Here is a 27,390-nt window from a genome sequence, read left to right on the forward strand (position 1 = left end):
CGCATGATTTAAAAAAATAACGGTCAACATTAACGGCGGATATATAAAAAGTGTTATTTATTGCCGCTTTACGATGTGAAATATACGCAGCATTGGAAATTGCACGCCGTTGAAAGGGGTTCTCGTAGAATTCAACTCAATTAGCGAACAATTTTAATTTACACTAATTATACCGCGACACACGTGCTGATAACGTTAAAAAAATTGTAGCGGACAAGACGGGATATTATCGGTGTGTCACAGTGTCGCACCTTGATCTTGTTTGACTTGGTGTGTACCGAAAAAATGCTAGGAATACGCAGGTACTTATCTCGTAACCTTGTTCTATGGATTTTTCTGTAAATAAGCGCTGTACTTTTAACACAGATACGCCAGTCAGAAATGTGATCTGAATTTATGTTTGTTTGTTTGAGTATGTTATTATAAGGTCGATGCAAATTGACTTGGTCTTGTAGTACAAGGAATAGAGCGGTAATTCTTGAATAAGTTGAGTTTGTTATTCCAAATGACGTCACAGAAGATGTTGCAGTTTAATTATAATACGCTACACCTTCTCCCACATAAATCTTTGATTAAATAGCTAAACCTGTCAAAGTTTATAACAGTAAAATCGAGGCTCTTTTATTTAATTTACAACTTTTCTTTCTATGTATTTTTTTATTGCTTCAACCCCCGCAGTGAGTCAGCCACGTCGGTTTTTTTTTATTACAATTAACACCGACCACTCTTTTACGACGATATATTTATAAAAATCTATTAAAGCTACGCCCCCACTCGGTGGCCGATTCGTATGGGCGAAGTCACTCACTAAGCTGGCCACGTAGGAGGTGGTGTCGTTTTTTTAATCTTTGGCACTTGCCTTTGTTCGAAACCTACCATTCGGACCTCAAGGTGCAGTTTTTCGACGTCGTGGTGTCGGCGTGGGCGTCGGGTTCGATCAACTCGTACACGCCCCTGTCGAATGTGATTTGCTGAGCGAAAATTTGTGATTTTGTCCGTAAGAGTGGGTAGAAATTGTCAAAAAACCTATTCATTTTGGATCAATTTGTCAAATAGATGAATTAATGACGAAAAGGATAGGGGCGTCTGAAAATAATGGTTCGTCTCCGTTCGTTGAGGTGTACGCGCACCCTAACAGTTTTCAAATTATCTGCAAAGGGACAAGGACTTAAGATACAAAGTTAAAAGAAAATAGCTTGAGCCACGTGACTTACTGCATTTGTATGTCGGCACACGAGGTAGAATGATATTGGCGGAAAATTTCAAACCACACCCCTGCTACGGTAAATTGTTACAGTAGTTCTGCTAACAGAACTTTATTGGCTTATTCTTTTCTTGGAAAACAAATATTGTACGGATTGTACAAGGATGACAAGGATTTTATGGAAGTGTCGCCATCTGGTACTTTCACTCCTAAATTTGACTGGTTGTCAGACTATATTATTATTATATTATGTTTTCATTAAGCGTAAATGTAAAAGAGAATACAACAAAAGTCTAAAATAAAACTTATAAAGACTAAGTCAATCACCTTTTTCAGTCGTTATTGCCCTCAGGCGAGTGTTGCAAAGAATAATTGCAGAATTCCATATACGGGGTGTCTCGAAAGGGTCTGTACAACAAAATAAGTCGATTTAACCAAACTTGCGTTAGTCCAAAAATTGTTAATAACGGAGCTACAGGGTGTCAGAGTTGAAAAAATAATAACACTTTCTTTAATATCTCGACTATTTCGAGCTAATTTCGTGAAAATTCATAGCCGAGGGTTTTTGGGATAAGAAATTCAAATTTAGAGCGTATTTAAACTGCCAAAACTGTTTTGTGCCACGGTGTATTTCACTTTAGGCTGGAAAAATATTTCCCCCCCGACTTTTCTTCTTAAAAAGAGAACACCTTGCTTTAAAGCCAACCGTTTTCAATAAAAAGGCATTTAAATATGTAATGGCATAAAAAAATTTGTTTAAAAGTTATTTTCATGGGTGGAGCGTTGTACAGACCTTTTAGAGACACCCTGTATAATGACATATACAGGGTGATTCAGAACTTATCCAAAAAAAAAAATTCTGGATGTACACGGGACCCTTATAAATACAATTTTGTAAAGAAAAAAATCAAAAAGGGTAGTTCGAAAATGATTTAAAAATACACTTCTGCACGGCACTGGAAACTGGTCCACTGTAAAACCTGACCTCGCACAATGCGACCGGCATGGCGGTGTGATAAAAACGGACAAAAACTTTAGCAAGGAAAGAAATATGTAAATAGAATTTTATCGCACCTATTTTATATCGGCAAATTCAACTGCTTTTGCTTTTATTAATTAATACAATTAATTTGTGTTTTTAAATAATAAAATCATTTGACATACCCGATTTTACAACAATTGTTCAACATCCACCAACGTGTAAACACATTTGGGTCCATCTTACTCAGTTTCTACGAACTAACACAAATGTTGTCTTGCTTCACCATAACACAAATGCTTCACCATAAATTAAAACGATATCCATCAACTCCGAGTTGCTATACACGCAAACCATTTTTGACACTAACTACCCATTTTTGACACTAACTACTAAAACCACAACCACAGATAACAGGTAAATACTATTCAGTACTCGGAGTCGCTGAGGCCACGTGGATCTCCACGCGCATTGCAAATGACGCTAGTTGTCCAGCTATGTAGTCGTTGAATGTACTATAACTTCAATAATTTTTTTCTCGGAAACTATAAGGATTTTACAAAAATTTTTTTACGATAATTACTCCATTTTTCATGCCGCATCTATTCCCAAAATTTTTTGGATAAGTTCTCAATCACCCTGTATAAAAGGTATGGATATAAAAAATATGGCCCATTGTGGACGACTATTCTTGTCAGTTATTGACAATTTGTAAAATTGTAGCGTATCCTGAAATATTATTATTTACAAATATATGATTTCTACATACAACTTTATGGTATTATCTCTAGAAAACAAAAATTATGTGATTATCATGTTTGACAGCAAGACACATTTTGGGGCAGACATTACTTACAGTGCAGTCCGTACGATATTTGTTGAGATAGAAATCCAAGAAAAGAATAAGCCAATAATGATCTGTTATTGGAACTATTATAACAATTTACAGCGGAAGGGGCGTGCCTTGAAATTTTGCGCCAATGTCTTTCTACCTCGAGTGTCGATTGCAGTTAATTCCAAGAAAGTGACCAGATGTAACTATTTGCGCTCCGTGTACAATGTATTTATATATGTCTCACCCATGACACACTGATGAGGACTAATAAGTCCGAAACCGGTCTGTGCCTGGTGGGTTAAACTGATGACGAACGATCCCAGCTGTTGCACTATGTGTTGCGAGTATAATTTAATGCCGGTCGGGGCATATAGACTGCGGAGTAGTTGTTTCTCGCAACACTGACAATTAAAACATTGCGTTCGCCTTCTGTGGGTGGCAGTCCTGCAACAAAGTACCTACAACATAGCAGGTCGCTTCCTATTGTAGCCATTTGAATGGCACAGTTGGGAGTCAGCAACCAGATGGAGCCATTTGCGCTCCGCGTACAGAAATAAATAAATTTTCAAAAAAAGTATTTTTTATAAGCCTTGTTTGTTCCGTAATAAAAACGTTATTTTGTTTTAGTTAACTACAACGTCTTTTTGACACTTACTAGGCGGAATTGAAATATCAACATTTTATGACAATTTCCGAAAAATATAACTTATTTGAACTATCTCTTTTTTCGTGCTGTAAAGGCCGTTGCCCATAATTAATGCACAGCAATCTAACGACATCGCGGGGCTCCTACGCGATTCACGGACCTCCGCTAATAATTGTGGCTAATATGAAATTCGGTATGCGAGCAGGCTGGAATTCGCGACACGTCCTGCTTACAAACGGCCTTGCAGGAAGAGAGTAATTGTTATGTACGCAGAAATTATTCATAGCCCTCCCATTCAAATAAATAATAAGGATTCGACGCAGGGTTGTAACGCCGGTCGTCACAGAAACAATTGAGATTGTGTCCTAAATCGGCGATCAGATAAGCGAGTTGTCATTCCATTTGCATATTTAATTTTTCGCCAATTTCGTGCTTGGAATCGATCATTTTCGGCCCACCTTGGTTTCAAATACAGTTTTTTTCGCTTTGCGGAGCGCTTTTTTTTATTTCTATTGGCACCAGATAAAGAGACAATGTATTGTACTTTGTAAACAAGGACCAGATATTAAAAATATTATCATTAATGAAAGCATTTGCCTCATTGTTTAGAATATAATTTACTCTCCGGTCTGTGTATATGACCGCCAGGTAACAGGGAACCTTCAGTACAGGCCAAAGACTAAAATGAAAATTTCACCTGTCAATTCTGTATGCAAACAATATTTATTTAACCATGGAAGATTGGTTTTTCTTAATCCGTAGTTGTTGTTGAGTTCATATTTTTCGTTTTCGGGCAACTATTTCCAATAAAATTCATTCTTATTTTTAACATAACCTTTTCATCTAAATTGTAATAATAAAATGTCTTCATCTTCATTTCCTGAATTACTGTACCTAAGTAATACTATTAGTGTTATAGTTTGTTAAATAATTTCCATTAGCTTTTACTGTGATAACATCAAATTTTAACAACAAGGACATCGTTGGCAAATAGTTTACAGTAGTCGTCATTTTATGAGCAGTTGATTGGAAAACGTTTTTTGTAAAAACGGTTCCATGAAATGCACCGAATGATGCCTAATTTAAAAATGTTTTATTGAAATTTTGATGGAAACATGTTTTGCATCGATGAATTTTAAAAACTTACTCTAAACGAAATTATACTGGACATTTTTTGACAACACAAATTACATTATTTTTGTCATTAAAACTACCATTCTATATATTTTATTAATTTTCATACAAATTTCTATTTACTACAAAATACAATATAAAATACGAGTTAAAAAGTAAATAATGTATTTAGGTCTTCCTCATAATGTCACAACAGTGTTTCAGTGATTAAGAAATTCTTTTAAAACAACTTTCCTATTCATTGTTTACTAAACATACCTCTTTTTTGCGTATATGTAATAATTTGAAATAATTTTGTTTAGTTTCGCCTGTACCATATATTTACTCGACATCTAATGTTTTGACAATAATTTTCAATTAAGACAGTTACATGTGATGGTTTGGGGGGGGACAATTTTGACCTGTTACGTATCTTTGCAATAGTTACATAAGTTATCCTTTGCAAAGCCTTCCATTTATCTTTCTTGGGGATTTTTGTTTATTTTTTTAACGCAAATGCCGTTTTAAAGCATTTTGACAATACACATTGTCTTTGTTAACAGTACATGAACTGTAACAAGGCTGACATGGCCTTCTTTACAATTTGAATTTCAATGATTTCACTTGAAAATGTCAAGTTTGACTTTTAATTTTATCTAGAATTTTTGTTTAATCCTGGAATTGTTTTCTTGGTCACGAATATTTAATGTACTTAAATCATTGTTAAAATTGACCTCGGAAAAATTTCCGGAAATACTTTCAGCACTTGTTGCATTATAAGTGGATATTTTTTGGCATTTGTTTTAACTTCTAATAAACGAAATGGCTATTGCATTACAGAAATAAATCAATTATAATTATTCTTCCGAATCGTTTTTGCCTTGTCCTTATTGAAAATAGCATTACATCCACATTATCCTCTGTTCGACTGTATTTTTCATGTTGAAAAATTAGTATCACCGTAGATTTATAAAGTCATAACATGTTGAAAAAAAAGCCCAACTTATTGCTGAAGCTTGGAATACAGGAAATCAGGTTGACGTATACAACGATATTTCTAAAGCATTCCATCGGTTTGATCGCATGTTAAAATTTGATTCACATTGTATCTACCCGCTTTGTTATCCTTGTTTAAGTTGTATTTCAGTAACTGATACCAGTTTGTACAGTATCGTGGCTTCCAATCCCCAAGAATCAATTCTTGGGCCACTCCTGGTTGTAATTTGTATTAATGATCTAACTATATGCCTTGATGTCAGTTACTTATTTTTTGGGAGTACCTCAAGTTGTTTGTAGAATTTAAATTTTTTATTGGTCGCTCTGGAATTACAAGACAATCATGACAAATTGAATAGTTGGTGGCCAAATAATAATCTACCTCTGAATGTAGGCAAATCATGTTCTACAGTCAGCGGAAAACTACTTTAGACTGTTTAGTCTAAAGTAGTTTTGAGTAATCTTTTTTAAATGTGTTATGCAATTTACTGACCTTAATGTTGCAATTGATCCTAAATTATTGTTTGATGAACATATTCGTTTAATGACCAAACCTATTTTTAAAAACTGTATTTTACGTAATTACAAAGACTTTCTGAACGTATAGACTCTGAAATATGCATTTAGGCGTTGCAAACTAGAATATGCATCGGTTGTTTGTAGTCCCATTTATAATATTTACAAATAGAGAAATTGCAGCGGAAATACATTAGCTTGGTTAGTTATAACATTAGTTATGGAGTTTATCCGCCTCACGATACCCCCCTGAATCAGTGCTTGCTTGTTTTAATTTTAATAGTACATAATAAATGGAGACGAATTATGTTCCTTTTTAAAATTACTTGAATTAATCATGTTGTCCCAAATTATGATATTACCATCATCGCAATGTAATTTTATTCCAGGTAGATCTACTACCAATATTTTATCATGAGTAAATCAGTGGTCCATTGCGTTTGATTGTTTCTCGATGTTTTTTTTAGACTTCTCGAAAGCCTTTGTCAGAAGTCCCATATACAGATCCCTCTTAAAGTTTGGCTATTTGGGAATTCACGAGTTCGTGGATATAGAACGTTTAACAGCTATGAAAACGAGAATTCGAAAAAAGTTCAGAAGACGAGAACACTAGATTTTCGAAACGTTAATAACCCTTTTAAATTGCGCGATATTATTATGTATATACAGGCTGTTACAAATTCGCTTCTCACTACAGAAATCTCGGAAACGGTAAGAGGTTCAAAGTAGCTTAAATGGGGGCCAATTTATGCCTCTAAAAAATCAAGGCTAATATGATTAGTTTTCGAAATATTTGAAAAAAAACGAAATTTTGGAAATCCGTTTGTATTTCATTTCATCCTTGTTTGAGGTGATATTGGAAAAAGAAGAACATTTCCTCATGGCCACTTTTTGCCCTCTTATCGAATGGCATAATCAATTTTATTACATTTTTGGCAAGCCTTATGTAATCTGTAAATTGGACATAATAGGGCATTGCCTCTGGCCATTTCTTAAGTTTATTATTATTAATAGGTAATAATAATAATAATGTTCAAGTATTCAAATTTTATTAAATGCGATATAAACTTTATCGATTTTTTATATTTTCTATTGTTCTTATTTATTTATACTTAATATTAGATGTTGTGTTCTTTTATTTATTTAATGTAGGTTTTTTTTTCTTACTTTATTCTGTAATTGGGACTGGGTGTCGCATTGGATATTGTATTTCTAAATAAATAAAGCAATATCAACCACATTACAGCTTCCATAAAATAAGTGGAATGAAAAACAAGTAATTCGTTAAGTTCTCGACCTGTGCCGAAGGGCTCCTAAGATAATTTAATTTAGGGAGCCTTCATTACAGGCCAAAGAGTTTAATAACTTGCACCTTGCGAACATTATTTTTATTTCAATTGTTACTTAGTTAAATAAATTTCATCCCCTTGAAGCCTGCCCTGGCTTGGCATGCATTTCGTCCGACATAACCGTTACACCAACAAACTACTAGATTCGAATACGGTTGCAAAACAAATGCATAGAAATGCATCTCGGCCGAGGACGTGAGCTGGTACGTGCATTACGAATTTCAGTTGTTGATCTAAGTACGGGGCGCCTCCTCCTCTTTCTCCTCACCGTCGATCGCTATTCTCGCCACGGTACCGCTCACGTGTCTCCTCCGCCTCCGGCTCGGTTTGGGTCTTAGGATTATCACTTGTCGGGTTTCCGTTTCGTTACTTTCGTTAGTTTACCAGCCGTGGTCGCTATGGTGGCCGCGCCGGACGGGAAGCGGTTCTTTCGTTTGCCTGTGCTCGCGAGCGATCTCTGACGGTCGCCCAAACGGGACGTGAAAAAGTGGCTTGTAGAGGAACTGTCTAATCTCGAAAGTTTTTCGATTATTGTTGGGGGTGCGTGAGTGGCGATCGATTTTGTTGTGTTTAATTTTTTTAGGTTGGAAGGTTGAGGTCAGGTGGTATTAAAAAAAGAGCGTAGGGTCTTTTTTTGACTTACAAAGAGAAAAAATTTAAAATCAGGAAATTTTTATATGCTAACGAAATTCGTTACCTGTCTTGTTTTTCTGAGCTACCTAAATGTAAAACTGATTCATAATTAAGTGTAGAAAATTTGGTCATAGCTTCTTCTGTTCGAAGTAAAGTGATTAACAAAATTTACCTCAGTTTCGAAATGTTTTTGCCTCTGCTTAATGGATATTTTGTTACCCGTGAAAAAGTTAAAAAGCCTTGAGCCAAAAGGATTAGTGTCAAGTGTTATTTTTATTAAACTGCCTTACCAAACTGACTTCCACTATCTTTTCGATAAATTTCAGCTGTCAAAATTTAAAAAGTCAGGTTTTGATAATGAAACAAGATCGATTCTTCGAAACGTCAACTATAATTGTGTGGATGATGTATATTACAAAAACTAACTCTTTCAGAAGCTATAATATCCATTATACAGGGAAAAAAACTAAAACTATGTCACAAATAAACAATTTTGGACAATATTTCCAAAATGCCTCTTTAAAAATGATACAAGTAGCTACAAATTTTATTTATACGTGCGAAAATTCAAAATACCCTTTTTTTCTCAAACGGTACATTTCAGCCACATGCAACCAACATCATTTTTTTAGAATTAATAAAATGACGTTTCGTCATGTGTTTTCTCAAAACCTACCAACGAAAAAAAAAAGATAAAACTTTTTGGTATTCTTACCAATCTCCATGTTTTTGGTGCCTAAATTTTTATATGCAGTACTGGAAAAAATCAAATAGACAAAAAATGCTCATAGATCAGGCGAGGCGGTAGAGCAGTAAAAGTAGGCTTTGGCGTTTGTGTTTGAAGAAATCTATTTTGTTGTGTAGAAAAATCCCAAATATTTTATATATTTAATCGCTCATATGCATTTTGAAATCTATGCGGCGCGCGGCAGCAGAGCTGCTTTCAGTCATCCTCACTCCCGCTGCCAAGAAATTCCAGTGATAAAAGATGACTTTTCTCGGGAACGGTAGCACTTATCAGGTCGATTTTTTTTAAAATTTGATACCGCAAAATGAGAGGAATACGAATAGTTTATCAAAAAATAATAAAATAAATAAATTTTGCAATAAATAATTCTTGAAAAATTTTTAAAAAATTCTAGAAATGGTTATAAACGTGTAAAAATAGGTATTTTTAGTATTGATCATTGTTTATTACGACAACAAGTATCTCTAAAAATTCTAACTCTTCATTTAAACCCACGGTACGCGATAAACTTTTTAAATTTTTTTAAATTAACAATCCTGTCAATCGAAAACCACGCGATCGATCGTTGCAAAATTTTTAGGGTAGAATTGACATATGTTTTACTTTTTGTTCACAATTTTTCATCAATATTTGTAAATAGTTACTTATTTTAAAAATTGCTCCAAATATACATATGATTTTCTACTATTTTTCGCCCATTGTTAATGCAAAATTCAACTTTTTTGATTCGCAGTTGTTGTAACTAGAAAATCGCCAAATAAACAAAAAATAAAGAATGACTTTTTTATTTCTAGTTACTTTAGACAAAAAAGTTTTTTGAGCTAATTTTTACCACAATTTTGCATTAGATAGAATTTAAATTTAAGAAATTGTAAATTAGCGGTACATTTTCCAAAAAAAACTGTATTAAGTCATATTTTGCACTTTTTTCAAATTAATGCAAAGGATGAAAAAAAAAAATTTTTTTTCTTCGAAAACCGTGACAGATTTATAGAGAATTTATTTACAGGATTTACTGTACAAAAATTTCTTGCATAGATGTCGATTATTAAAGACAAAAGTATTATTTTTCATTCAACCATCGATATCTCGGCAACCAATAATTGCACGGAAACCTCTCAAAAATTAAATTGAAGCTGAATAAATAAGATAACTGGCCTCTATATTGATAGAGTTCATGAACAATCCTAAAAAAAATCGAGATATTTCTTTTGATTGCTCGATAACTAAAGCCCAAAAAGAATGTTGTGTAAAGATCTTGAAACTAGAGACTTAATGCTTCAAAATGCTTTTTTGTTAATCTCTGTACGAGCATTTTTCACTTTGAAATTCACAAAAAAAATTCATGAAAATTTTTTGTTCCTTTAATTTTTTCCTGTAGTGTATAATCATCGATTTCACCTGTTAAAATCGGGAAAACATTTAAAAATAATAAAATAAATTATCTTCAGTAGTTCTCAAGAAAAACGTAGGTATTTTCTAAAATCTTTCGTTCATCCTGTACATTCAGTCAATCCTTAAGAAGATATATTAAAAGACATGCAAATGAGAGTAACTTAAAAATAATGAAAGTTTTCATCCCCCTGTATCTCGAAAACGAATGGATATGGATTTTATTTTATATTGGGTTAATCACTTGTAGAATTTTGATGGTGGAATATTAGAACACCCTGTATACATAGAATACCCAAAACCCATTTGTAAAAGCGACGGGAGGGTAGATAATGCAATGTCGTCAGTAACCGCACTAAGTTTGTTGCACTATTTTTTAACACCCTGTGAAAGCAACTAATTTAAAAATAGGCAAGGGGTTCATTGCCCTTTGTAACCCTCTATCCTCTTTGGCACTTATAGAAAACAGTATACATGTAAAGGCTCGTAAAGGGTTAATATTGTGCCGCTGTGTACAAAATTTCTTTCTACATCTAGCAACCGCCGGAGTAATAAGTGGGAAGGGGCGGTATATTAGTATGAGAGCTTGAAAATTTCAAAAAACCGTCGCGTACCCACGATATCTCCTTCGAGATCCGCAACCTACCTGCTCGTTGTGGAAAGAATAATAAATTTCTAAGTGGACGACGCGATCGTTCCATTGCACAATTCGCTCGAGACCTTGGCCAGGCCACATGTTCTAATTACAGTCACAACAAATAGGTAACGAAGCGATCACACGTGGACAAACGTCGTACCTGGTACAAAAGTCAAATTGTCACTGTGTGTTCTTACTGATCGGGGAAAATTTTTCCACCAAAAACACCGCGATGTACCTTTCCAGAGGGTGGTTAAGGGGAACTTTCCGAAACATGTGCGCCGGAGGATTTGCATCCCGCAATTTTTTAAGAGTGTACCAACATTCACACATAAGTCTCTATCGGTTATCCAGGTGTGGGCGATACGAAATGGAGGTGTAATATTTATCTTACCAAACAACCTCGGTAATGACATTTTGTGGCACATTCTAATTTTTCTGCGTGACGTAATGGTCCAGTGTGGCAGCAGAACGATTTTCTTGAGGCCGACACACCGGTCGTGGCCATTAAAGGGTATCTTCGTCGTTGCTTAATCGTGTGAGGACTAATAGTTTTTAATTAACGTTAAATGCGGCAATTTAAGTATGTAGTAAATAGATTAACTTCGCTTAGGGCCACTCCTACAAAGCTATTAGATACTTTAGCCAAGGATGTGCCTCTCTAGAATAAACATGTTCAATTAGAAAGCGAGCCTAGAAAATTACCTGCATCGCGACGCCCTCTGTTTTGGTACATCCAAATTAAAAGCGTTCTGTGTACAGTATCTGGTTATGTTTGACAAAAAGAAACGAGAAACGATTGTGTGTAACATTTATTTAGCACACTGTATAAATTAAACAGATGTTCTTCGTTACAATTACGACTATTGCCGATTCAAGCGAAAAAATAGATCGTTTTTTTCTTGTAATTATATAATTGTCCCTTTGGGAATATTGTAAATACCTAAATTCATCTACAAAAGTAACAGAAGCAGATCACCTTCAGATTCACATCCAAATACATCACAAAATACATTCAGGGCATTATTAGTTTTTCTTGAGCTAAACTGCATTTTCCTGAAGATAATTAACTTTAATTATAATAATAGTAATAATATTTATTTATTTGTCCAACAGAATACTTCCAATTACAGGACAAAGTAAAAAACAACAGAAACTAATAATAATACAGATAAAGATAAAATATTAATACAATAACTAGACTAAATAATGAAATATAGATTAGAAAGGAACAAATACATGCATAAATTACCTACAGTGGCACATCTCATGGTACGTCACAATTATTTTAAAAATCTATTGTCAAGGTGCAATGCTAAAAATTTCAAAAAAAATTTCTATGCTCTATCAATCATATTAATGTAACCTACATAGATGGGGTTCCACACTAAGGAGCAGTATTCTAATTTGGAACGAACATATGATTGATACAGTTTAATCAGAACATTGTTGTCACGGAACTCTTGACCCATTCTAAAAATAAAACCCAACATCCTCATGGATGATGAGACAAGTCAGCTTAATATGTGAGAAAAAACTAAGTTTATTGTCGAAAAGCACTCCCAGATCTTTAACTTCATCTACTCATGTCAAAATTTCAGAGTCAATTCGGTAGTCATAAATAATTACATTGAATTTACGCGAGAATATAACAGTCTTGCATTTGGAGATGTTTAGACTGAGGTAATTTGACACGCACCAGTGAGTTAATTTTTCCAAATTAAGTTGCAAACAGTCACAATCATGTTTTGATTCGACAGCCGAACATATTTTCAAATCGTCAACGAAAAATAACTTATCACATGTAATGAGTGAGCTCAAATCATTGAAAAATAGAAACAAAGAGATTACCGCCTTGCATAAATCTCAAGAGATTGTTTAGACTTTTCTTTGAGTATCAACTGGATCTGCCAGAAAGCGGAGCGCTTGGCGTAAACTGGGAATTACTCGTTTCACTCAAAATTGCCAATTAAATCAAAACACACGTAAATTGTCCTACGCGGTTTTTTGTTTTATAATATTTTTTATACTGAATAATTACCGTTACGAATTTATAATTATTAAACCTTACCTCTTCCTTTTGATACCCGTGGTTACTAATGCTTTAATCAGTATGTCAAATAGCCCGACGCTTCGCTCGTTTGCATACAAATTATCAGTAACGCATCATTCATTTATATTATTTCTTTAATATTTCCGTCATTCAATATTTTGTTTGTCCATTAGCATCTTTAAAAGATCTATACATTCATTTAACAGCATATTAAAGTAACAAACAATTGTTTCAACTGCGATGTTACTTTTATTTTTGGACAATTCGTTATTAGTTCTTCAATTCTATTTCCTCCTCCACCTTCTTCTTCTTCTAAATGTTAGCGGGTTTGTCGCACGAAACTTGTTCTAGAAATATTTGAGGTTATGTTTTTCAATTTATCTTAATTTTCAAGTATGATGGTCATCTTGATAATATTTTATGTCTTTCCTTAAATAATTTAGAAAATCCCGTGATAAAATTGACGTGGTAACACGTCAATTTTATATGCAGCTTATTAATAGTATAATAATTAATACCACGCATTGTTCTATGGTTTCACGCCTCTATTAACGTCGTCTTATCGTTTGCATCGTGCTAGTACGTGTGTAACTAGTATTTATCTCTGGAAAAGCTACGTAGTAAATTATAGCTTTTTCTCTCTATTGGGGTCAACCATTAACCTTTCTGCTACAAAGTGTCGGCGCAGGTACAGGTACTGAAAGTAAAAACAGTAAATATTATAAACCATGAAATATAACAAACATTAGTTTTGTGTTGATAAACTTAACCCTAGATCGAAGATTCAGATTCTACTCTGTTCGAATTTAAACAGAACAAGAAATTTGAATATTTGTTTAAATAGATACATACATATTGACGTAGGTATTTTATTTCTGTATCATTTCCCGGACTAACCTTAAACCTTTTCCGGTGCTGTCTCTAAAATAAACACCTTGTAATATATCTGTCACACCTTTGTTGTTTATGCAACAGGTAGGTCTCATAAACAATGGGATAGACACAATGGTACTGTATAGTTAGTTTGCAACTTTCGCGATTAGAGTGGGCGAGCTACTTTTGTGGGATACGGGGTGTTTGTATTTAGTGAAATTCAACGATACACTTTCCTAAATTGGAGTTCAGCCTGATTTCTAAGTGATAGTTAGTAATCTACATCACAGAAAACGATTTGCTATTTTGTGTACTTGTACAATTTCCAGAAAGTTCCGTTACAATTTTAAAACTTTGTAAAGTTGATTTAAAATAGATAAAAATAACCATCACTTTTATTAGTTATTCTCATCAGTATGCTGTGAATGTAAAAAATTGACTTCCGTTTACCGAGAACTGATGAATATTGTAATTACAATAAACGGTAGTTGAATGAAGTCATATTGCTCCGTGAATACCACCTGACCTTGGCTTAACCGCGACCATATCATTCTAAAAAAATCGCTCTACAGGGACAATACGGCGATGTTGCACTTGGCCTCGCCTTTCGAGAATTCCCTCCGCGGGGGGAGGGATATTTCATCCCCCGTTCCCAAACAGAAGAGTACCGCGCATCACGCCTTCTGCAAGGGCACCGCCCACGGAACTGGCAGCTACCCCACCCCGGAAAAGGAGAATCACGAGGAGAACAGTCCGTTCCAGAGAAGCTCCTCAAAGAGGTGGTCCAGGAAGTCCGCGAAGAAGGCGGAGAACGGCACGAAGAAGACGGCCAGCGTCAGTTCTGAGAACTTCAGCGAGTCCGACTCTCTGGACTCGCTAGGGGATAAGACGAAGGTTTGCGACGTCGTCGACGATGTCGCTAAGAAGGCTTCCAGCGTCGTCAACAGGTTGTTCAACAGCGTCACCAAGTCATCTGTTGCTAAGACGGCTAAGATGAGGCATTTGGATATTTTCGATGTGGACGACAATTCCTGGGTGGGAGGACTGAGGAAGTCCACTACCAACGAAGACTCTGATAAGGTCTCGAAGAAGAGTCACGCAAGTAACGATGATTCCCCCAAATTGCCCCAAGAGAATGGTTTTTGTAGATCAAGGAATAATTCTATAAGGAGGAATTCCAATGGATCCAATGCTGAAAACGATAAATCCGTTTTCAACGCGGAAAATTGTTTTTCGAGAGCCAGGAATGGTTCCATAAGGAGAAGTGGGAAGCAAGCGGATAATACTAAAGTGATTGTTGGAAGAGGTAGTTTCAGAAGGAAGAATTCTATCAGAAAACTGTCAAAAGTCAAAGCAATTGACTACGAGGAGATTTTGTTTATTAGCAGCAACAAGAAGGGGTCAGGATTTTTTGGCAATGTGGATAAAGATTATTGCTTTAAAAAATTCGAGGACTTGATCCAGCAAAAAGATGTGGTAAGTGGTCTGGGTAATGTATTGCTTGACCAAGCTCATCTTATCCGCGAGATGGTTAAGAGTCCACGATAGGTGTGGCAATGACAGGAGACCTTAATTGTAGGGATATCGTGTAAAAATTTGACTTTAGGTACGGTAGTTATAATTATTTAATAAAAGTTATATTGTACAAGGTGGCCGACGAGGTATCCGAGTTACTTCGTATATGAATTCTATGACTAATTTTAAGCAAAAATTATTCTATTCACTTTTCTCGAATTCCCAATAGTTAGTCATTAGTAATGACAGTATAATTATTAAAGCCGCTCAATGTGACCATCGTCTTTTGCAATGCATAACTCAATCCTCTGTCGAAGCTGTCGTTCCCAAGTTGTAGTTCTCCATATTGTTTTTCACCTCATCAAACGCTGTAGGAATCTTCTCAATGAGTTGACTCCTACAATAAGGCTTTCTCATTGAATAGGTGTCTTCACATGCCCCCACATGAAAAAGTCCAACGGGTTGAGATCCGGAGATCACGGTGGCCAAGCAATGGAACCACCACGACCTATCCATCGATTTGGATACTTTTCATTGAGGAAATTAAGGACGCATTTTCTATAAAAGGACGAAATACCATCATGAAAAAAGAACATCGTTCTTCTGATTTGAAGAGGAATGTCCTGAAGTAATAGAGGTAGATCATTCTCCAAAAAAGCCCGGTACATCTCGCTGTTCAAATTTCCGTCAAAGAAATGTAGTTCGATAACTTCATTATTCATTATTCCAGCCCAAACGTTTACAGAGAATCTTCTCTGAAAATGGGTTTCTCGAATAGCATGAGGATTTTCCATTGCCCACATATAATCTTTGTGGAAATTGTTGATTCCATCTCTTGTAAACGTAGCTTCGTCACAGAAAAGGATTCTTGAAAGACTATCCAGATGATTGCCCCACCATTCACAAAGACGAACTCTTTGGGAAAGATTCATGGGGAGAAGTTGTTGTACCGGTTGGTAATGATAGGGGTGCAGTCCGTTTTCTCGCAAATGTCTTGCACAGCAGTCCTACTTTGTTCAGTAAGTACAGAAATTCTTCTCGTACTATTACCATCATCATTTTCAACAAGTTCAAACACTTTTGCAATATTGTTTCTTCGCATAATCGCATCCTGTTAATCGAAGAGTTGTCAAAGTTCTATTGAACGTTTGTTTGTTTGGATAATGTCGATTTGGATTTCGTCGTTGATATTCCCTAACCGAGGCTTCTCTAGAATATTCAGTATTAACGCAAACCAACGACATTAAAATTTCGACTTTTGTCCAGCTTTTTCGGAATTCCGACCACTATACGGTGGTACTACCACTACCATTGTCATATCCATAGACGAAAATCATGTCCGCATATCCTTCATCTAAATAAATTCAAGGCGTGATTTTAACACAAATGACGCAAAAATTAAAAAAGAACCAACTGTCAATGATGACAATTAACGAACTGACAATCAAGAATTTTTTTCTAATCCGAACCTCTAATCGCAACAATGTAATTTACTCTTTAGCAACTACCCATACGATATGGTAACTTCTAACCTCAATATTTCAAGAACCGTTTGTAATTTGGGAAAAGTGAATCATTTTTGGTTAAAATTAGTCATGGAATTAATATTGTATAAGTAACTCAGATACTTCGGCGACCACCCTGTATATTTAAATATATGTGCCGTTGCTATTGTGCATCTGAATCTCGCAGACAAGATGAATTTAGATTTGGACAAGCTGTACATATTTTCTTATCTTGTCATTTTTATTGAGAATTGTTTGATATGGATGTACATGAAAATATTATATATACGAATAATCACCGAGTGTGACAATGTTTGTCAACAACAGTCCCATATAAACTTCTGCACAATCCAATTTGTCCATTACAATGTTTTCCATTTTACGACACCGCACCGGCTCAATTTTTTTTATTCCCTAACCACTTTTCAACTATCCGCTCGCTAATAGACTCCGTTTTATTTATATCACGATATTGGGCAAGTTGAATGGCTAAAAATAGCAACTCTCGTCTAAAAAAAAATTAATAAGCAATATCGCTAATGCGAATATTTCATCACCTCGGCTATATAACTGTTTCGCGTAATGCAGAATCGCCATTAGAAAGTCGTTAACTTTTAACGTTAAACGAACCCTTCGGGTTGGCCGATCAGTGGCGTGCAGCCGATGTTTTCGGAAAGCTCGCGAGTGACTTTATGATTTATGGTGAAGTTCCCTTAATTTTTCTAGTGATACGTCGTTGTCTAAACGCATTGCCTTACTTTTATACCTATTTACCAGGAATAGAACCACTCTGGAATGTTTCTAAATGCACAGCTCGATGAAACCGATGGAATTCCAGGCGGGCAATCGAGGAAATAATCCTAATTATAGATGCATTGTTAGTTAGTCAGACACGAGTGGCATAGCCGCGGTCATAGACGTGATTCATTGTAATATTAATACGTGACGTTTTACGACACATATACAGAGTGGAAGAAATCTCAATTGGATTAATGTCAGGACGTTTAACTGAACATTCGATTACAACGACCTCTGGATATGACTACATACATTAATAGAATACAACAGTTTTGACTTTAATATGCTCCCGTCCTTAAATTTCTATATTTTTGTTTCAGGCCAAATCGGACGAGCTTCTAGCGAAGGAGAAGCTATGGTTGGACGCGGAGAAGGTTTGGTTGATGCACAGAGGCGGCTTTGCGGCCGCCAGGAAGGAGAACGGCCCCCAAGAACCGGGAAAATTGAAAATACGATTGGAAGCGACAGGCGATATCCTCAACGTCGACGAAGACGACGTAGAGAAGGTGAATTATCGCATATATTAAGTAATCGTTTTTACATTTCGAACACCTTAAATAGATCTTTGAAGCACTCTGTTTAGTATATCACATTGCCTAGCTGGAAAATAATTCTAATGTGTATTTTTTTTTGTAATGCAGGCTAACCCCCCTCAATTCGATCGATCAGAAGACCTAGCGTCTCTGAGACACCTCAACGAATCCAGTATACTTCACACCCTACGACAACGATACGCTACTAACCTCATACACACTTACGCAGGGAACACCACACTCTTAGTCATAAACCCCATGGCCCCCTTGGCTATTTATTCGGAAAAGGTAGGTCTCGGAATAGCCACCAAATCTGCCACACCCGAATCCAATCGTTTTATTTTCCTGTCTTAGGTTGTGGCGCTCTTCAAGGGCTGCAAATCCGAAGATATGCCGCCCCACATCTACTCCATGGCCCAGTCTTCCTATCATGCTATGCTCTCCACCCGCAGGGATCAGAGTCTGGTCTTCCTGGGCCGCAGCGGGTCCGGAAAGACCACCAATTTCCGGCACTGCGTCCAGTATCTAGTCACTGCCGCTGGGACGGTCAACAAACTCCTTAATCTGGAAAAATTAACTGCGCTCTGGACTGTTTTGGAAAGCTTCGGGGATTGTAAGACTGTTATGAATACCAACGCCACCAGGTTCACTCAGATCTTCAGCCTGGACTTTGATCAAAGCGGTGTGATAGCTTCGGCCAGCCTGCAGGTCTTCATGTTGGAGAAAACTAGGATAACGAGGAAGATAGAGAACGAGACGACATTCCACATCATGCACCGGTTATTGTCCGGTGTAGAAGGGAATTTGAGGAAGGAATTGTATCTGGAGAACATGTCCGGGAACGAGAACAACCCCTTCATGACGATGTTGCAGAAACACGAGGACAAACAAAGGGCCCAGCTGGAGTTTGTCAAAGTTTGCAGTTCCTTGAACATCTTGGGAATCACCGATATTGAACAGAAAGTAGTATTTTCAGTTTTGGCAGCCATTTTCCATCTTGGATGTGCGGGAGCTGTAAAAGGTTAGTTGTATGTGTATGCTTCCTTATCATTTATAAAGCTTCTGTAAGGAACTGGCCCTGAAATATAACCTCGAGGAAGTCTTAATTTGTATTTTTCTTTACTCATAGCTGGAAATAACAACCGTTATCAATTCGCCAACCCTCAGAGCGCCCAGAGAGCTGCCACCCTTTTAGGGACAACCGTCGAGGAACTGTCCAGAGTCATTTTCGGCCTAGCTTCCGGAGGTATGGGCACCCCCAACGCACCGAGGGCTCCATTTAGAACACCCTCGCCCATCGACAAAGGGTTGGAGAGGGATGTTGTTGGATTAGAAGCTGTTGAAGGGATTATTATTGGCTTCTATGCTGAAGTCTTCAACTGTATAGCATCTTTGATCAACAGGTAATATATTTTTTTCATAATGCAGCATTATCAGAAGTGGGATAATACGATTCAGGAGTGGGATAACAAGATTCATAAGTGGGATAAAGTAAATTATTTTTTTAGGTCGATTTCTGCACCGTCGCATACCGTCACCTCGATCCTCTTAGTCGACACCCCGGGCTTCCAGAACCCCGCGACTTGCGGCAGGCAGGCGGGGGCTTCCTTCGAGGACCTTTGCCACAATTATCTTCAGGAGAGGCTGCAGCTTCTTTTCCATCACACGAATTTGGTAGCTCCCCGCGATCGGTACTTACAAGAGAACATTGACTTCACCTACGACGAACACGAGAACGAGAATCTTATCAACCCGATGCCGTTGGTGAACCTCCTCGATAAGCCAGCTCAGAACACCGTCATCAGGACCTCCCAGACTGACCTGCACGAAGGTAAAGTTATAAATTTACCGTTTCTGTTGTAGTTTAATTAGATTTTTCACACGCAGGCGACAGAAGAGGACTCTTGTGGTTGTTGGACGAGGAAGCGATTTATCCGGGTTCTTCGGACGATTCATTCTTAGAAAGATTATTCACTCATTACGGCGACAGAGACCACCAGCTCTTGTTGAGGAAAGCGCCGGGTAACAATCAGTTCATTCTACAACACCTGCAAGGCACGAATCCCGTTTTGTATTCCTCGAAAGGTTGGTTGAGGCACAGCCGGGAGAATCCCGTTGCTAGAGCTGCTGTGACTATTCTTCAGGAAAGTTGCAAGTAAGTAAAGGAGCCCTAAAATAATAGAATTCAATTAGTGTAAATGAGAAGTGGGATGAAGAAATCAGAAGTGGGATTGAAAAATCAGGAGTGGGTTGTGCGAGACCGATGTATGATATTTTAATTTCTGTTTCAGGGAGGAGCTTAGCAAGTTGTTTGTGAACTTACGAGGCTTGGGAGCTTCAAGCTTTGGAGGCTCCTTGGTCGGCATCGAGGGTTCCCAGTCGCTCAGGAGGGCGTCCAGTATCCGGCGGACGTGTACGGCTGGCACCGCGGGCATTAAAAGGAAGAGCGTCTGCTTACAAGTATGTTTTATTTCAGCTTTACGGATGTACGTGTTTACCAATTTGTCTTGTTTTTAGACGAAGTTCACGATCGACGGTCTCGTAGAGACCTTACGAAGGACGAAGTTGAGATTCGTGCACTGCCTGTTACCGCAACACAATGCTGGGCTGTGCGAAACCAACGCCTCGTTGATGGCCGTGAAGACCACGGGACAACCCGACGATTCCCTGATAAACGTTCCGCTTCTTCGATCACAGGTAAGGAATAAGGATATTTTTGTTATTTTAATCATCGTTTTTGACCCTATCCCTTCTGATATGTCTCTATCGTAGTTGCGTCACAAACGGTTCAACTTCAATTTAAAGAGGAAGATTCATTACTGTTTTTATCCATTACTGGTCAGATTTTTTTAATTAAATTTTTACAAAATTAAAAAACATCCAAAAAATTATGAATTTTTTTTTTTGATGTATAAAAATGGATGCTATTGAAAATAACACAGACGGGCAAAACCAGAAATCAGATACTTTTCCGAAAGATTTCGACGTGTTGAATCAGAATTTAAATCTTCAGAATTGGTCCATTACGTGCGCTTTTCGAAATATCCTAACCTAAAAGTGCGCATGTTTCATCACGAGAAAATTTTCCCCACAAAATTCCTTGGAGCATCTGAAAGTACTCTTCCCCTTCTAAACCATTTTAAATCGTTCGAATATTTCTCTTTTCTTCTCCGAGAAATCGTCTGTTGGAATTGATTAGTTTTACGCATTCGCCGTTATTCGGAAATTGAGGATCATCAGGTGAAGACTTAAAAATAGAGAAGTATCAAATTACAAACATCTAAATTCCCACTGGTTCTACAGGTTTTCGGGGTCGGTGATTACGAATCCGAATCTGAACTCAGAATTACAAAGTTATTGCAAATGGAATTAGAAAATGTTGGAATTCATGAATTAAAAATTTCGAGAGAATTTTTTGCACCTCCTGATTTTTTTTATCCCATTTCTGATTCCCACTATCTGTATCCTCTTACTGTACGAATAGCAGGGTAGTACTGTCAGTTGTCTTATTATATATTAAAAAAAAAAATCTGCCAGGGGTAGTTAGGCCGCCCGCAACCAGAGAGCAGTACCTGAAAAAAAAAAGATAATCTGTTGCTAAAGCTGTTAAAATAAGGAAATGAAAAATAATAAATGGTTACATTTATTATTTTTCATCATATTAGCAGACATTTTATTGCACTTTGTGACGGGAAAGGGTATGTAGAATGATAATATCAAAAAAGTATCTCAAAAGAAGTGACGCTAAATTGACATATTGCAAATAAATGGCAAATTTACGTATTTTTTACTGCCTACAAAAATCTAAACGACTTATCGGAAAATTAGGCCTAGAGTCATTCTTCATTAATTGGTTAACTGTAATAAAAAGGTCGAACGCGGAAATATCAGTTTTCCAAAATTGCTCATTATTATTGCAAAAGGTAATGGATCGATGAAACTGATGGAAAAGAAGTCAATCCAATGACCAACATGTTTGTTAAATGTCGGTTCAATTGACCGTGAAATTGTTAATTGTAATTTCTTTTGTTTTTTTTTCAAGTAATTGTTTAATTACTAAACGTTAATTGGGGAAGTCAATATCGTAGATGTAGGTTCTAATTAATCCAAAGAAACGTATTCAAAAAGAAAAATTTCAAAAAGTTGAAATTAAGTTGCTCTTTACAACTAACAAAGTGGGCCGTGCAAAACAGCGTTATAAACAAATTGTCCCAGGGTCACGCAAAAGCCGCTCGGGAATTCGCTCTTTTTGCATTAAATATAGCTTATCTTTACGGTAATTTAAAAAAGTGAGATAACCTACGCCTCTTTGTTCCTAAGATAACTTTTTTTTTATAATGTTACTTGTTGATTAACTATTACACGTATTGGATCGGGATTTTAGAGATGGGTTAAACTTTTATTTCCAAAATATTTTACAATAATGGTTCATGTAGCAGCAGTAAAAGTTAACGTTACTGAATGGCCTACACGCGGGAGAAGGTGCGGCAGGCCCGCGCACGCGCGTGACGCCGCCCTTGGTCGCGCGCGTCTTTGGACCGTCTTTACTATAAATTTCATCAACATCCGTCGCTTTTTGCAATAATAAAGTGCGGTTTTCGAAAACCAATTTTTCTGCGGTCAACCTTCATTTTACATTGACAAATTGGTGAAATATGACTTTAGATACCTTAAATTGTAGATAATTTAATTGCCTACAACATAAAATTACTAATTTTCTGATAGGTCTATATTTTCGTGGGCAGTAAAAAAAATTACCACTTATTTGCAATTTGCCAACTTACTTGAAGTTACTTTTTTGATATTATCATTCTACATAGCCTTCCCCGTCATAAAGTGTAATAAAAACTGCTTTCTTTTGGATGCTGTTTCGGATCTAAATGCGTTATGAGCCCAAAACCATGTTCCTGTTGTTTTCTTGTTTCCGGATCATGTGGGTAATCCCCTTCCCCTTTCCCTTATGAATCAAACTTTTTCTGTGAGTCGTACTTTAGATCACGATCATATATTTAATATAACCTTAAAATTGTGGTGGTTTCTTTTTTCTCTAAGAAGGCAGTTACTATTTTATTTTAATTGTGCACAGAAAAATAGCTAAACGATATTTAAAATTGTATCAAATGTCAATATAGAGATGGGCACTTTTCGGAAAACTGTGTTACGGACATGTCGATGAAATGTTCTGACATGTCGGGAAAAGTACTTTTGACCTTGAATTTAATAAGGCACCTATGAGTGATGTCATGTTTTCACAGGTCACTGCTTGAAGGTACACGAAACAATATATTCTAATGAATATATGTCTTATTAAATGTATTGTTTATTATATTTTTGATTCATTTTTCATTAGAATGCCTCATTTTTGTCTAACATAAATCAAAATTATGTGAAATTGTTTTTCCATCCTACTGGAATTCTTAAAAATTGTTTTTGAGCAGAAGTTACATTTATAATGATTAAAATATAACCAAACTGTTGATTTTGGCGTCATACTTCATTTATAAACTATTTGTGTATTAAATATTAAATTAAGAATCAACTGATTACTATTTACTAACCGTTAACTTTGCCAAAAATAATTAAATATGGACATATAAAAGAAGTTATATTTTTAAAATGTCGGTTTCAGTTAAATAATTACCAACAAAATTACAAGAAAATGGCTAAATATCTTTAATTTTACATGTACCCAACCTCAAAAATTTTTTGCGGGAATTATGAATGCAACAAATAATTCCGCGCATACAACTTTCCAATCTTGAAATGTGTCCTCAGAACATGTCCACTTTTCACGACATGTCCAGCTGACATGTCCGCGGCACGTCTCTAGTCAATTGTAAACAAAATCCTGTTCTCTTCGAAATAGGATTCATTGATCTAGTTCGTGTTTGTCTGATCCTGATTCAGTGATCATGATAAAAAGTTGAGAGCTAAAGAAAACGGTTAAAATGCCTACTAATAGTATTTTCACGTTCAAACTCTAATTCAACTTTAGTATTATTTGAACCCTGTTTCATATGCAACTTATATTTCGTGCTTATTGCGTTGGTTGCCTATCTTAACGTCTATATCCTTGGTACATACATATTAAAGAAATTGAACTAATAGTATAACAGGTTGTGTACCGTCGAACATTTTCAAATTATATGGAATTGTTATAATTTTTTTTTAAATCAAATATAATACGTGAGGCTGTTCAAGGAACTATTCGTTTTATGTAGCGGTCTGCATTAATTTTTTTTGTTTGTTTCAGATAAGGGGCGGTCAGATATTGGAGACGGTCAGACTGTACAAGCAGGGTTTCCCCAATTTCCTGCCCCTAGGCGAATTCAGGAGGCGGTTCCACCTGCTGGCGGGTGACCACAAGGTTACCATTCCCGTGCTGGACGAAAGGAAGGCCGTGGAGGACATGCTGCTCGCTTTGGACTTGGAACTGTCGAGTTACAGAGTCGGACTTAGTCAGGTGAGTGCCGCTTTATTTCTTCTGCGAACCAGTGTACTTTTAAGCGAGCCACTTGAAACTGTCAGAGTTTTTTTATATTTTTATTTTTATTGTTATCTCATGCTATTTGCTCGATAGGGCTTAAATGTGGTGAGAAACACGGTCTTTCAGGATTTCTTTTTTAAACACAATAGATGGACAAACTGAACTACTTTATTAGACTTTGTGTTGTTGCATGACAATCTTAGAGCAGTGCGAAGGTTTATTACATTATTTTTTATTTATTTGAATTATTAAAATCGAATTTGCTGCACACATAATAGTGATTTATTGAATAAATGTGTTCATATTTATTAATACATATACACAAATAGGGCTTGAATGTGGTCAAAGAGACGGCCATTCCAATTTTCATTTCAGAAAACCATAAATATGCAAAACTGCGTACTTAGACATTTTGCATTGCTACATGACCATCTTGGAGCAGTGTGGAAGTTATTAATAAACGTTTTATTTATTTCAATTATTAAAGTCTCACTTACTGAGATATAATGGTGACTTATTGAATGTTTATTTCGGTGATTATGTATGTATGTATGTATGTCGGGGGGGTGGTGGAAAATTGCTTTTCCACCGCGGCACTTAGGCCTTATTAGGCCCCTTGTACACCCCCCTTCATTACTCGAGTACTTTTCTTCAAACCATCCTATTACTACAGGGGTGGCTTGGTGGCAAAGTCTCGTACAGTTTTTTATGTTTGATAGCATGGTCTTGAGTTACAGAGATTTATTGCTCTATTCTCATTACCATTTTATCGGGGACCACACGCAGGCGGAAGGTATTGAGCGAACCAGGTCTCTGGTAGGCTGCCACAGCCATATCCCGAGCCTGCTTTAGGTCACCCATCCAAGTTCCAGCCTGCGTCCGTGATGCTTACCTCGGCCGATCGAAATCTATCGGCCAAGACACCCGGCTAGGCGGTCCCCCTTCGGTGATTATATATAAGCAATAGGGCTGGAATGTGGTCAGAAAGTTGGCCATTCGGGTTTTCTTTTCGAGATTCGATAAATCTACAAACATAACGTTTTCTTTTCGAAAATGATGTGTACAAGCAAAACTGCATTAGACATTTTGCGTTGCTACGGAAATGTGAAGGTTATTGGTACATTTTTTATTTATTCGAATCATTAAAATCGAATTTGAATAGATGTGAGAATGACTTATCGAATATTTGTTTATTTCGGTCATTACATTATAAAAAAGCTAATTATCATAAATATCTGACAATTAGCAGACAATTCTGCCAATAAATATTGATAAACCTCAATGTTCGTGTGTGCTAACGTTACTTTCTCTTTCATCAGCAATACGGGCTCGACACATTTTTTACTTGCAAATGTACGCAATAATATTACGACTGTTTTAGAAGCTGTCAATGAAATTATGTAAACAATACAACATATTTTTCACATTTTCGGGTTTTTTAACGTTTGTAAAGCTCCGATTTTTAAATTTGTTTCGGGGGACGTAAAAGCGGTTATTTTCGCAAAAGTGATGTTTTTAAACGGTTTGCGAAATTATGGCGAACATATGGCGTGATTTCATCTTGAATGACAATTTAAAGACGTTAAATTAAATCGTCGTTTCCTTGAAAATTTCGTGAAACGGTCGCTGACCCGGAGGTTCACGAACGATGGAGTGTCTCTGTATTATACGGTCTGTGTTATCTGATATCTTTGAACAAGAAGAGAGATTGGTATAAACGCACGAGGAGAGTCATTAAGCGCTCATTGCCGTCGAATTTTGCTTTTCGTCGCGAAGAGCTCGGACGAAACGTCGAAAATATTGATTTCTCATCTGCGGCACCTTGGATCGGACGAGGCTGATATCCAAGGTAATGATGGAAACATACTTGAATCAGAATTTGTTAAAAATATAATCAACATTTGTATTTTCAGAATAAATTAAAGAAAGCAGCGTTCAGGGCGTTTGAAAGTATCGTACCATAAAGTTTATGGATAATAAAAACATTACTTTCTCCTATGAACCATGAGTTTGTCCTCGATTATTTTCAAAATACAATGCGCTAAAATTATTTTTTTTCCGAATGTAATCGACATATCCTATTGAAATATGTTTTGAGACTTTAAATAGCTTCAATTAATTTTTAAATAAATTATACTTATTTTAGGTCACAATTTTTTTGAGGTTAAGATATTGCCTAACTTAATTAATCCAAGCCTCTCGCAACGTGTGTGCCAGATTTTATTAATATATCTATAACTTTTGTAATTAATCGCGAAATTCATTTAAGAATAATTCTTTAACGGTGATTAGCGCTAGTTTGGCTAAACCCTGCTGAAATATATTAAAAGTCTGTTGGGATTATGGGTAGAACTAAAACACTTTAATAATTAAAAGATATTGTTTATTCACTTATTCAGAGAGCACATCTATTCTGTATCAAATCAGATTAAAAACTAAAAAACTCTTCTAAGCCCAATGCTACAATATACCTCCGTATGTTTATAAGCATTTTAATTTATGGGCAAGGGCTCTTGAACCTTCAGCTGATAAATATATAAACACATTAAAAGTATCTAAGCATGGGAATGTTTTTGTT

The 27,390-nt window shown here is 36.2% G+C and overlaps 1 protein-coding gene across 2 annotated transcripts in view; it reads left to right on the forward strand.

Moving 5' to 3' along the window:
• Window positions 1-27,390, forward strand: part of LOC108910579 (unconventional myosin-XVIIIa) — a 200,482-nt gene that overhangs the window by 79,783 nt on the left and 93,309 nt on the right. Inside the window, exons 1-10 of one of the 2 annotated variants that reach the window (XM_023456885.1) lie at window positions 14,547-15,450; window positions 18,113-18,298; window positions 18,434-18,613; window positions 18,680-19,346; window positions 19,455-19,728; window positions 19,834-20,156; window positions 20,213-20,480; window positions 20,617-20,785; window positions 20,843-21,022; window positions 24,579-24,788. In XM_023456885.1, the coding sequence (XP_023312653.1) occupies window positions 14,560-15,450; window positions 18,113-18,298; window positions 18,434-18,613; window positions 18,680-19,346; window positions 19,455-19,728; window positions 19,834-20,156; window positions 20,213-20,480; window positions 20,617-20,785; window positions 20,843-21,022; window positions 24,579-24,788 (3,348 nt within the window). In that variant the 5' untranslated portion in view covers window positions 14,547-14,559. Of the gene's footprint in view, window positions 1-14,546; window positions 15,451-18,112; window positions 18,299-18,433; window positions 18,614-18,679; window positions 19,347-19,454; window positions 19,729-19,833; window positions 20,157-20,212; window positions 20,481-20,616; window positions 20,786-20,842; window positions 21,023-24,578; window positions 24,789-27,390 lie in introns of those variants that run through there. The other variant, XM_018715231.2, reaches the window with a different exon arrangement.

This window comes from Anoplophora glabripennis, unplaced genomic scaffold (assembly GCF_000390285.2).
Source record: "Anoplophora glabripennis isolate ALB-LARVAE unplaced genomic scaffold, Agla_2.0 scaffold7, whole genome shotgun sequence".
In the NCBI taxonomy this organism is placed as follows: domain Eukaryota; kingdom Metazoa; phylum Arthropoda; class Insecta; order Coleoptera; family Cerambycidae; genus Anoplophora; species Anoplophora glabripennis.